A 13516-nucleotide genomic window follows, 5' to 3' on the forward strand; every position below is an offset into this window, starting at 1 on the left:
CATTCCAGGTGTCTACCTCATGAAGCTGGTTGAGAGAAAGCCAAGAGTGTGCAAAGCTGTCATCAAGGCAAAGGGTGGCTACTTTGAAGAATCTCAAATATAAAATATATTTTGATTTGTTTAACACTTTTTTGGTTACTACATGATTCCATATGTGTTATTTCATAGTTTTGATGTCTTCACTATTATTCTACAATGTAGAAAATAGTAGAAATGAAGAAAAACCCTGGAATAAGTAGGTGTGTCCAAACTTTTGACTGGTACTGTACATGCACTCACATCTCAGACTTGAAGTTGCTTAATTCAAGTTTTTGCTTTATGCATTAGTGCCTGGTTGATAACACTGTCTTCATATAAACTAAACCATGTTTACTTGGCATTACATCTCTTGTTAAAGAAATGTTTTATTGTTGACATTATTGACATTTTATCAATTGTTCCCCATGTTGCTTTGTGGAATAGCATTGTTAAGGGACTACAAGTAGCAATATGGCTCTATTTATGGATATTACATACTCTACTTACATACTGTACTGCAAGAAAGTGTTGGGAATGGTCCATTATAATTTGTTTACATTTATTTTATAAATCTAATCAATATACACAAATAAAAGAAAAGAAAAGCTAAATGAAACTGGGAGACTCTTTATCCGCAAATTTAACGTGTTTCACATCAAGCTCTCTGAAATGTTTCAAGTTAAAGATTAAGCTAGTGTTTCAGACAGAAACACTGGGTTCTAATCCTTGATGCAGTGGCTATAGTAGCTGAATATGGTCCGGTCTATCCACCTGCGGTACTTTGAAACAGCAGTGTAGACTCCTGGGTACTTCGCATCGGCACAGCCCATCCCCCAGGAAACCACACCATAGATCTGACCTTCACACACCAGTGGGCCCCCAGAATCTCCCTGAAACAACAGACAGAGAGAGGCCTGGAGTTTAGAGACACAAAATCCTCTATACCGTGTGCAATGGCATTCAATATTTGGATGCCAAATTAGATTTTTCTAGATATCCTAAAGATTCAAGGCATATTTCCCAGACCAAGCTTAAACCTACTCCCTGGACTAACAGCCATGCTTAATGGAAAATATATATATAATCCGGCCCATAGAATTGGAAGTTAGAAATCGTAAAACCCTATCCTAGTGACTATAGCCTGGGTCTTACCTTACACGCGTCCTTTTCGCCAGCACTGTAGCCCGCACAGATCATGTTGGATGTGATGTTCCCATTGAAAGACTCACTGCTGTTGCATTTGGCTGTGGAGACGATGGGAAGTTTGACTGTGCGCAGGGAGGAGGGTATCTGTCCCCCACTAGAGCTGGTGAACCCCCAGCCTGACACCCTGCACAACCGCCCCTCTGCCACCGAGGCACTCTGGCGGGGCAGTGGAGCGATGGACACATAGCTATTCAGGTACACTGGAGCTTTCAGCTGAAAAGAGATGGAGACAGACACAGAAAATGTGGGTTAGGTTTGGTTTGAAGAAAAAACTGGCAGTCCTTTACCAAGGCCTTCAAATAGTAATAAAGCACCTTTTGATTACATTTAACTAAGCCTAAAGTAAAAAAGTATGTCTACTACTTCTATTTGAATAAAAAAGTTATTGAATATTTTTACAATTGGTATAATATACTACATAGCCTACCTACAGTACATACTACAGATATTACCAGTATTTTTTCCTCTCTTTTACCTTGATAAGCATAATGTCTGCGTTGTTTGTAATCTTGTTGTACTGGGGGTGGGGTATTAAGAGCTGGGGTATGAAGAACTGTTCTGTCCCTTCATACATGCTTAGGGAATAGTCTCCAGCTACTATCATCATTTGTTCCACCCTGTAAAGGAAAGAGACATACAGTGGCTTGCGAAAGTATTCACCCCCCTTGGCATTTTTCCTGTTTTGTTGCCTTACAACCTGTATTTAAAATTGATTTTTGGGGGGTTTGTATCATTTGATTTACACAACATGCCTACCACTTGGAAGATGCAAAATCTTTTTTCTTGTGAAACAAACAAAAAAACAGACAACATGAGCGTGCATAACTTTTCACCCCCCCCCCCCAAAGTCAATACTTTGTAGAGCCACCTTTTGCAGCAATTACAGCTGCAAGTCTCTTGGGGTATGTCTATATAAGCTTGGCACATCTAGTCACTGGGATTTTTGCCCATTCTTCAAGGCAAAACTGCTCCAGCTCCTTCAAGTTGGATGGGTTACGCTAGTGTACAGCAATCTTTAAGTCATACCACAGATGCTCAATCGGATTGAGGTCTGGGCTTTGACTAGGCCATTCCAAGACATTTAAATGTTTCCCCTTAAACCACTCGAGTGTTGCTTTAGCAGTATGCTTAGGATCATTGTCCTGCTGGAAGGTGAACCTCCGTCCCAGTCTCAAATCTCTGGAAGACTGAAACAGGTTTCCCTCAAGAATTTCCCTGTATTTAGCGCCATTCATCATTCCTTCAATTCTGACCAGTTTCCCAGTCCCTGCCTATGAAAAACATCCCCACAGCATGATGCTGCCACCACCATGCTTCACTGTGGGGATGGTGTTCTCGGGGTGATGAGAGGTGTTGGGTTTTCCCCAGACATTTACCTTGATCAATTTTAGTCTCATCTGACCAGAGTACCTTCTTCCATATGTTTGGGGAGTCTCCCACATTCCTTTTGGCGAACAACAAACGTGTTTGCTTATTTTTTTCTTTAAGCAATGGCTTTTTTCTGGCCACTCTTCCGTAAAGCCCAGCTTTGTGGAGTGTACGGCTTAAAGTGGTCCTATGGACAGATACTCCAATCTCCGCTGTGGAGCTTTGCAGCTCCTTCAGGGTTATCTTTGGTCTCTTTGTTGTCTCTCTGATTAATGCCCTCCTTGCCTGGTCCGTGAGTTTTGGTGGGTGGCCCTCTCTTGGTAGGTTTGTTGTGGTGCCATATTCTTTCCATTTTTTAATAATGGATTTAATGATGCTCCGTGGGATGTTCAAAGTTTCGGATATTTTTTTTATAACCCAAATCTGATCTGTACATCTCAACAACTTTGTACCTGACCTGTTTGGAGAGCTCCTTGGTCTTCATGGTGCCGCTTGCTTGGTGGTGCCCCTTGCTTAGTGGTGTTGCAGACTCTGGGGCCTTTCAGAACAGGTGTATACAGTTGAAGTCGGAAGTTTACATACACCTTAGCCAAATACATTTAAACTCAGTTTTTCACAATTCCTGACATTTAATCCTAGTAAAAATTCCCTGTCTTAGGTCAGTTAGGATCACCACTTTATTTTAAGAATGTGAAATGTCAGAATAATAGTAGAGAGAATGATTTATTTCAGCTTTTATCTCTTTCATCACATTCTCAGTGGGTCAGAAGTCTACATGCACTCAATTAGTATTTGGTAGCATTGCCTTTCAATTGTTTAACTTGGGTCAAACGATTCGGGTAGCCTTCCACAAGCTTCCCACAATAAGTTGGGTGAATTTTGGCCCATTCCTCCTGAAAGAGCTGGTGTAACTGAATCAGGTTTTTAGGTCTTCTTGCTCGCACACGCTTTTTCAGTTCTGCCCACACATTTTCTATAGGATTGAGGTCAGGGCTTTGTGATGGCCACTGCAATACCTTGACTTTGTTGTCCTTAAGCCATTTTGCCACAACTTTTGAAGTATGCTTGGGATCATTGTCCATTTGGAAGACCCATTTGCAACCAAGCTTTAACTTCCTGACTGATGTCTTGAGATGTTGCTTCAATATATCCACATAATTTTCCTCCCTCATGATGCCATCTATTTTGTGAAGTGCACCAGTCCCTCCTGCAGCAAAGCACCCCCACAGCATGATGCTGCCCCCCCCCCTTTTCGCACCAAAGTACGTTAATCTCTAGGAGACAGAACGCATCTCCTTCCTGAGCGGTATGACGGCTGCGTGGTCCCATGGTGTTTATAGTTGCGTACTATTGTTTGACAGATGAACGTGGTACCTTCAGGCGTTTGGAAATTGCTCCCAAGGATGAACCAGACTGGGCTGATTTATTTTGATTTGACCATGATGTCAAGCGAAGAGGCACTGAGTTTGAAGGTAGGCCTTGAAATACATCCACAGGTACACTTCCAATTGACTCAAATTATGTCAATTAGCCTATCAGAAGCTTCTAAAGCCATGACATCATTTTCTGGAATTTTCCAAGCTGTTTAAAGGCACAGTCTACTTAGTGTATGTCAACTTCTGACCCACTGGAATTGTGATACAGTGAATTATAAGTGAAATAATCTGTCTGTAAACAATTGTTGGAAAAATTACTTGTGTCATGCACAAAGTAGATGTCCTAACCGACTTGCCAAAACTATAGTTTGTTAACAAGAAATGTGTGGATTGGTTGAAAAACAAGTTTTAATGATTCCAACCTAAGTGTATGTAAACTTCCGACTTTAACTGTATATACTGAGATCATGTGACAGATCATGTGACACTTAGATTGCACACAGATGGACCTTATTTAACTAATTATGTGACTTCTGAATGTAATTGGTTGCACCAGATCTTATTTAGGGGCTTCATAGCAAAGGGGGTGAATACATATGCACGCACCACTTTTCCGTTTTTTATTTTTTAGAATTTTTTTAAACAAGTAATTTTTTTAATTTCACCTAACCAATTTTTACTATTTTGTGTATGTCCATTACATGAAATCCAAATAAAAATCAATTTAAATTACAGGTTGTAATGCAACAAAATAGGAAAAATGCCAAGGGGGATGAATACTTTTTCAAGGCACTGTATTTGTCTTACTACCAGATGAATGCAGAGCCAACCATGGATATACACAGTAGGCCTTATCGTATGTGTTGACAAACTGATAGTGGAGGAAATTACTGTTCAGCAGTCTAATTCTTTTTAGTTCCCCTCAGTGTCATCACCGGAGCATAACTGTAGCTCAACCAACATAGTTAAAAACAAACTAGGGTAACACTTTACCAATGACTGTATACATGAATGGACAAAGCCATCAATCACGTGACACCATTTATTCCTATGTGAAGACTCATGGAAACGTAATATGAACAGTTTGAGCTACTCCAGGAAGTGACGTTGCAGTCTTGCTCAGTGCTGCCTCCTCTCATTGAGTAACTCTAGTTTAAGGCCAACCTGGGAACTGCAGGTTGCCATTAGCAACAAAATTATCCTTATAACTTCTTCTGGGTGCAATTTTTAAATAATGGGTTCAAGGACACACATCTGGTGTATTAGAAGCAATTATTGGTACCATGATTGTCTTAAAAAATATATATATTTACACAAAGATTGTCCATGAAGATTGACATTTTTCCATTCACTGCTAACAATGCCTGCAGTACCTCAGTCGGCCTTGAACTTCAGTGGCTTCAGTTAGCAGATGCTCTTATCCTGAGAGGGGACTGTCATTCTCCCCTGTACTTTACTGTAGATGTCATTATGCATAATTCATAAAGCCTTTATAACAGCTATATAACGCATAACATTTGTCATAAGCTGTCATAAATTGTTTTAAATAGTTATGAGTCACGGCATGAGATGTTATAAAACCGGTTATAATGGGTGTTAAAAATGACTGTTCATGTCCATTCAGGCTGCAAAGGCGTCGATTTCCTCCTTAACTCAATTTAATGGTGAGAAGGCTGGAAAAAACTGTGAAGATATGCGTACTTTATTTTTGAAACACCATTTTCCACCACCATGCTAGAGTAGCAAATGCTACTTCCTGATGTTGCACACCACGTTCATCCAGGGGTCAACAACAGACTGCTGCAACATGATTGGCTGAACGTGATACGCAACATCCGGGACTAGCATTCATAGGCATTAGCCACTCTTGCATGGTGGTGGAAAATTGTGTTTCAAAAAGAAAGTACGTATATTTTCATTGTTTTTTTTGTCCGGTTAGATCAGGTTTGCGCTTTGTCCAATAATGACAAAACAAGGTCATGAAAATAACTTACCCTATAGTACAATGTGCTGCTGTGAGCACCCAGTATTTATTTATCAAGGATCCTCCACAGAAGTGCTGTCCTCTAGTTGACTGTATTGATACAATGTATTTGATGGAATAGGGTGCAGGGGCATATCCTCCCACTATACGCCCTTGTATCAGCTCCTGGCCTGTGATAAAAAAGAAACAGACCATAGGGATATAGTACACAACACAATCACATATGGTAATAACAGATACTGCTGCAGCACACACCTCATAAAGACAACATCATAGGGTTTTATGGCACAGATGCTTTACAGATCAATAAAATCCAATCTCAGGAGTGCACGGAATCACAGTCAATATCAATCACGTTTCACTGTTGCCATCATAGAGTGTAGCCTCTCATGTCGGTAACATGTTTTGGGGGACAAGATTGAATTTGACCTGGATTGGATCTTATTTTCCATGACATGGTTTGTTTCGCTTGTGCTGTTTCTTTGAATATCTATACATATAAAGCATCTTGCGAAGACTGTTTCAGAGTAAAATCCCTCATTTTACTGCTGTCTGTTTACTCATCATGTATAGGATAGGATAAGATAGAATAGGATACAATAAACTGTATTGTTCCAGAGGGAACTAAGGTCTATATACTACATTCACTAAAGTTTATCTGCATCATACTTGCCACCTTTTTGTCTTTTTGGATAGTCCCAGAGGGGAATATTGTCTAGGACACACTGTCTAGGTACAGTATGTATTTAATTAAGTTAGCACACAGAAAACCCAGGTTTGAGCACTACCCACTGGGCAAAAACTGGTTGAAACAACATTGTTTTCAGGTCATTTCAATGAAATATATCAATGTGATGACGTTGAATCAACGTCGAAAACTGATTGGTTTTGCAAAAATCATCAACGTAAGGGAGTTTAGTCTTTTCTTCACCCAACTTTCAACCTAAATCCAGTGACATGGTGACATCTTTTGTTGATTTCACGTTGAATTCACATTAGTTGACAACTCAAATGTAAATCAAAACTAGAAGTTGAAATGACGTCTGTGCCCAGTGGGTAGAGACTAGACAGGAACTGAGATCTCTCTATGGGATGAAAGCCAATGCTCCATTACGTTCCTGGATATTGATCCTGGCCCATGCTATAATTAGACAGTTCCATGTGAGAAGCAGCAGGAAAGGTAACCCTATACAATGTGACCCACTATAGACTGCGCAGGTTGACGTTTATTGTCATGAGTATTGCCCTGGAGGCAGAACTGAGCGGTTTCCGCTAGATGGTATGTGGTTGTCCCACCTAGCTATCTTAAGATGAATGAATGGTAAGTCGCTCTGGAGAAGAGCATCTGATAAATGACTAAAATGGCAAATATAAATGTAATGGGCCAGCTGCAAAGTCATAATTGGATGTATTGAAAAAAACATGAAAGAAAAGTGATTTTTGGTCATCATTTAAGGTTAGGATTAGGCATTAGGGTTAGCAGTGTGGTTAAGGTTAGGGTTAAGATTAGGTTTAAAATCAGATTTCATGACTTTGTGGCTCTGCCAGCTAGTCACCTCTCTGCAGAGCTGCCTCCAGTACAGGAGTCATCTCAATAAATGCCAACCTGCATAGACTGCACCCTTATTCTGGTACAGTATGTGGCTGAAATAGATGAAGACTATGTCCTGTCTACCACAGTATGAGAACATAGTATGAGAACTAACACGTTAATGATATAAGTCTATATAAGTCTATGGAACTAATACCTAGGGAACTAACACATAATGGTCCTCTGTAGCTCAATTGGTAGAGCATGGCGCTTGTAACGCCAGGGTAGTGGGTTCGATCCCCGGGACCACCCATACGTAAAAATGTATGCACACATGACTGTAAGTCGCTTTGGTTAAAAGCGTCTGCTAAATGGCATATTATATTATAACTATAAGTCACAGAGAGCATGTCTTTTAACCTGTGTTCAGACTCACAGGTTGAAGACACTTACCTGAAACTACTTTGATTTTAAGTTCCATGGCTTTAGTAAACATGCGTTGCTTTCATCTTCTTTCAATCCAAAGGTATAACTGAAATGCACTTTTGAACTTGGATACATAATTTCCTGTAATTGATATGTGAAAAAAGTAGCCTAAAGTAAAAATGCATTATTGGTATCTGTTAAAGAAGCTAAAAAATAATAGTACTAGAAGAAAATCACTCCATGAGTGTTTAGGTGAAAACTTAGCTTGTCAATAATTGTTTGGTCAGACAAATAAGTCAGACATCATAACTTGACTTTTCAGATGAGAGTGAGCCTGACATTTTCGATGAGTTACTCTACCCACTTTGGACCTCAGCCATAACTGTCAAAGTGATTTCATTTCTAAATTAGGATTCCTAATTACAAACAAATCAACTGTAGCAATAATCATCTCTAGAAAAAAATGCCAGTGACAAAAGATTGACAAAAAGATAGTCCCAATGGGTATATGATATCATTAAAAAATATACAGTACATAGAAAAACTGTTAAAGCTTATGACGTTATAACCACAATGAGCAAATTCTACTATAACCCTTTCAACTTATTTTACTTTCGTTTTTTCACATTCAACCATAAAATCAGCATTCAATGGACTATTCATCCACACACAGCCACTTACTACAACAGTAAATTAACCAGAAAATGAAACATTTACTTACAGCTTACAGCAAGGAGTTCCAGAAGTATACATTGTAAAACCGAAGGCAGGTTCATGTTGAAACAAAGGAGAGACCAGAGGAGAGACCAGACCAGACAGAGACGTTCACCTTTACCTGTGCTACACTACTACAATCTTAAGGGGAAGGGTTCTGGGATCTCATCAGTATTCTCAGGTTTCTTAGTTCCGATTTCCGTTTCCATGGCCACCCTGTCGTCCTGGAACAATATATAACTGAAGCAGCAGCAGCATAAAGCCTACACCACCTGGCATAACCTGTACTGTGACCTTTTCAGTCTTTTCTAATGATTAGAAAGTAAGAAATGTTAGTCTGCTGACTGTTGCTGGGCTGGGGAGATGCTTTTCTCTAGTTCCCCAGGGACAAAAGGGCAATTCCACTGAAACAGAGTGATGCTGAGACTCAGATTTTTCACTTTAAAATATATGCCAAACATAAAACCAATGATCGCAAAGTTAAACAAACCATACAATTCTATGCATAAAGACTACTTTTAACAATTTCCACTGAACATTTTACAAAAACCCATTTACTTGAAGAACAGTGCAGTTGCAAAGTTTGGTAACAGAATGATGGTTTGTGCTGTCTGTGCTGTCATTCTGTTACCAAACTTTGCAACTGCACAACTCTTCAAGTAAATGTGTTTTTGTAGGTTTATTTGAACAGTGAGAGACAGAATAACAACAACAAAATCCAGAAAATGAGGGAAATAAGTATTTGACCCCCTCTCAATCAGAAAGATTTCTGGCTCCCAGGTATCTTTTATACAGGTAACGAGCTGAGATTAGGAGTCTTAAAGGGAGTGCTCCTAATCTCCGTTTGTTACCTGTATAAAAGACACCTGTCCACAGAAGCAATCAATCAATCAGATTCCAAACTCTCCACCATGGCCAAGACCAAAGAGCTCTCCAAGGATGTCAGGGTCAAGATTGTAGCCCTACACAAGGCTGGAATGGGCTACAAGACCATCGCCAAGCAGCTTGGTGAGAAGGTGACAACAGTTGGTGCGATTATTCGCAAATGGAAGAAACACAAAATAACTGTCAATCTCCCTCGGCCTGGGGCTCCATGCAAGATCTCACCTCGTGGAGTTGCAATGATCATGAGAACGGTGAGGAATCAGCCCAGAACTACACGGGAGGATCTTGTCAATGATCTCAAGGCAGCTGGGACCATAGTCACCAAGAAAACAATTGGTAACACACTACGCCGTGAAGGACTGAAATCCTGCAGCGCCCGCAAGGTCCCCCTGCTCAAGAAAGCACATATACAGGGCCGTCTGAAGTTTGCCAATGAACATCTGAATGATTCAGAGGAGAACTGGGTGAAAGTGTTGTGGTCAGATGAGACCAAAATCGAGCTCTTTGGCATCAACTCAACACGCTGTGTTTGGAGGAGGAGGAATGCTGCCTATGACCCCAAGAACACCATCCCCACCGTCAAACATAGAGGTGGAAACATTATGCTTTGGAGGTGTTTTTCTGCTAAGGGGACAGGACAACTTCACCTCATCAAAGGGACGATGGACGGGGCCATGTACCGTCAAATCTTGGGTGAGAACCTCCTTCCCTCAGCCAGGGCATTGAAAATGGGTCGTGGATGGGTATTTCAGCATGACAATGACCCAAAACACACAGCCAAGGCAACAAAGGAGTGGCTCAAGAAGAAGCACATTAAGGTCCTGGAGTGGCCTAGCCAGTCTCCAGACCTTAATCCCATAGAAAATCTGTGGAGGGAGCTGAAGGTTTGAGTTGCCAAACGTCAGCCTCGAAACCTTAATGACTTGGAGAAGATCTGCAAAGAGGAGTGGAACAAAATCCCTCCTGAGATGTGTGCGAACCTCGTGGCCAACTACAAGAAACATCTGACCTCTGTGATTGCCAACAAGGGTTTTGCCACCAAGTACTAAATCATGTTTTGCAGAGGGGTCAAATACTTATTTCCCTCATTAAAATGCAAATCAATTTATAACATTTTTGACATGTGTTTTTCTGTATTTTGTTGTTGTTATTCTGTCTCTCACTGTTCAAATAAACCTACCATTAAAATTATAGACTGATCATGTCTTTGTTAGTGGGCAAACGTACAAAATCAGCAGGGGATCAAATACTTTTTTCCCTCACTGTAGGTGTAAACATTCTGAATGATCCCAGCAAACCGCTATGCGTTTTTCTTGACCTGCAACTGATTGAATTGGGGCCTAAATGCAATACACCGTCTTACCATAGGATCACCACTGGTGAGAGTTTACGACCAAAGCACTACCAATGTGTATGAGAAATGGGCTGTACCATCAATGTGTATGAGAAATGGATCGACTTCATGTCTTAATGAAAAAGAGAGTGAAGAGTGAGGTTTCTCAGCTCTTCATCATTACTCTGTCTTTTCTTATTGATCTCTACAGTCTGGAGTGATTGACGGCCGTTTGACTGAGCAGCAGCAGTGTACTCCCTCAGGCTTGGCCCAGTACATCTTCCCAACAGGTCTGGCTAGGGCATCATTAAAAATGGAGCACCAGAGCTCTGACAGGGCTCATCAGTGCCACCGTACACCACCCTCTCTCTCTCTATTTCTCTCTCTCGCTTTGTTTCCCTCTCTCTGTCTCTCTATCTCACCAGTGCCACCTTCCCCTGGTGGACCTCCTGACCTCAGCCAGCTAATGGCCCTCTCTGGGTCTGACACTGTCTCTGGGTCTGACACTGTCTGACACAGCAAGCAACCTCCTCCCTCCCTCCCTCTCTCTCTCTGCTGCTCATCCTCTGGGTGCTGACCAAAGCTGTTTTTCCACGATGCGCTCCTCCGCTCCAATACTGTCATCACGTTACAGGGCCTTTACCCCATCTTCATCTCCCTGGGGTCAATTCCATTTTAATTCAGTCAATTCATGAAGTAAAACTGAAATTCCAATTTTCCTTTTTGTAAACTATGAAGAAAATTGGAATTATAACTGGAATTTCAGTGGAATTGACCCTATTCCTGCCTTTGTCTGTATGACGGTGACCTCACTGTTTTGACCACTGACCTGTAACAACATTTGATATAGAGATTAATTTACCTTACAATCCAGCACAGATGTCTGTTATTTAAGTTTCTGTACCAGATAGAAATCAGTGGACCATACGTTCACTAAATTCCAGTTCCGGAATCTAAAAAGGTCAAACATAAATACTCTGTAAATTCCTTCTTACATATACTGTAATCCTGAAATGTTTTGTGTTTATCTTGATCTACATTGGGACAAATTATATGAAATCTTAGAAAGTTGATGACACCCTAACATGTGCATACAGTATCCTATATATCCTATATACTGTAACATATCCTTCTGGAAAATACAATCATTATATATACAGTATCATGACTGTATATCATTTCACACAACGTATCCATATAATAACGTGATATCACTAACATAATGGCAACCAGGAAAGAACAGCCTTGAGCATAATGTACTACATAAAGCTTTCTTCAAAATGTCTATTATTTCATTTCTGAATATGTGGTAAATATTGTAAACATATGCTGTTGAATTGCAAACAGTGTGATATACACAGTAATGTGACACGCTCTACTTTTCCATTCAGGAAAAGATGAACATGACCTCAATAAACCCAATTTACCGTAAGAGCATAATTGGAACAGGGTGCTACAAAGGCCCATATATAAAGCAGTCATGAGCCACTGTCTGTCCTTGGACCACCTCAACAGCCATTAGTAAATCACAGTCCTTGGTAGTGGTGTAAAGTACTTAAGTAAAAATACTTTAAAGTACTAAGTCGTTTTTGGGGTATCTGTACTTTACTTTATTATTTATAGTTTGACAACTTTTACTTTTACTCCACTACATTCCTAAAGAAAATAATGTATTTTTTACTGATACCAAAAAGTACTCGTTACAGGAATTACTGTAGGCTCCTGCTCCCATGAGCCTGTCACGACTCCCTCCGAAGCTGCCTCATCTCCTTGTTCGGGCAGACTTCGGCGTTCGTCGTCACCGGCCTTCTAGCCACTGCCGCTCCTCTTTTCATCATTCCATTTGTTTTGTCTTGTTTTTCACACACACCTGGTACATATCCCCTCATCAGTCTCTGTATAATTATTCCCTCTGCTCCCACATGTCTTTGTGTGTTATTGTTCCATGCGGAGGGGTCGCTAGCTCGTGTTGAGCATTATGTTACTTTTATCGCCGGGATATTCACCCGTGTGTTTTGTTTTCCCAGTACGCATTGAAGTCGCACTGTATTTGGTTTAAGCATTGCTGCTGACTGCTGTATTGGCCAAATAAACCCTATACTTTGATTCACACCTCCTGCACCTGGCTCCGTCCTACTCACCTTGTTACAGAGCTATTCCGGCTGTCAAGGGTGCCAATTATAAACGCAACATGTAAAATCCCATGTTTCATGAGCTGAAATAAAATATCCCAGAAATGTTCCATACGCACAAAAGGCTACATTTAAATTACTACCCTGTGAGTGAGAATTTTTCCTTTGCCAAGATAACCATCCGCCTGACAGGTGTGGCATGTCAAGAAGCTGATTAAACAGCATGATGATTACACAGGTGCACCTTGTGCTGAGGACAATAAAAGGCCACTCTAAAATGTACAAATGTCTCAAGTTTTCAGGGAGAGTGCAATTAGCATGCTGACTGCAGGAATGTCCACCAGAGCTGTTGCCAGATAATTTACTGTTAATTTCTCTACCATAAGCCACATCCAACATTGTTTTAGAGAATTTGGCAGTACGTCCAACCGGCCTCACAACCGCAGACCACATGTATGCCGTTGTGTGGGCGAGCAGTTTGCTGATGTCAACGTTGTGAAAAGAGTGCCCCATGGTGGCGGTGGGGTTATAGTATGGGCAGGC

General features: G+C 40.8%; 1 protein-coding gene across 1 annotated transcript; it reads right to left on the reverse strand.

The window, feature by feature from the left end:
- Nucleotides 1–274: 274 nt before the first annotated feature.
- On the reverse strand, nt 275–11465 carry LOC121546487 (trypsin-like). Its single transcript, XM_041857753.1, has 5 exons — nt 11264–11465; nt 5963–6122; nt 1700–1841; nt 1171–1437; nt 275–908 (listed from the first exon to the last, which is right to left on the reverse strand). Exons 1-5 carry the CDS (start codon nt 11463–11465, stop codon nt 738–740), a joined length of 942 nt encoding a protein of 313 aa, XP_041713687.1. The 3' UTR covers nt 275–737.
- Nucleotides 11466–13516: the final 2051 nt, after the last annotated feature.

Source organism: Coregonus clupeaformis, chromosome 30, assembly GCF_020615455.1.
Source record: "Coregonus clupeaformis isolate EN_2021a chromosome 30, ASM2061545v1, whole genome shotgun sequence".
NCBI classification, from domain to species: domain Eukaryota; kingdom Metazoa; phylum Chordata; class Actinopteri; order Salmoniformes; family Salmonidae; genus Coregonus; species Coregonus clupeaformis.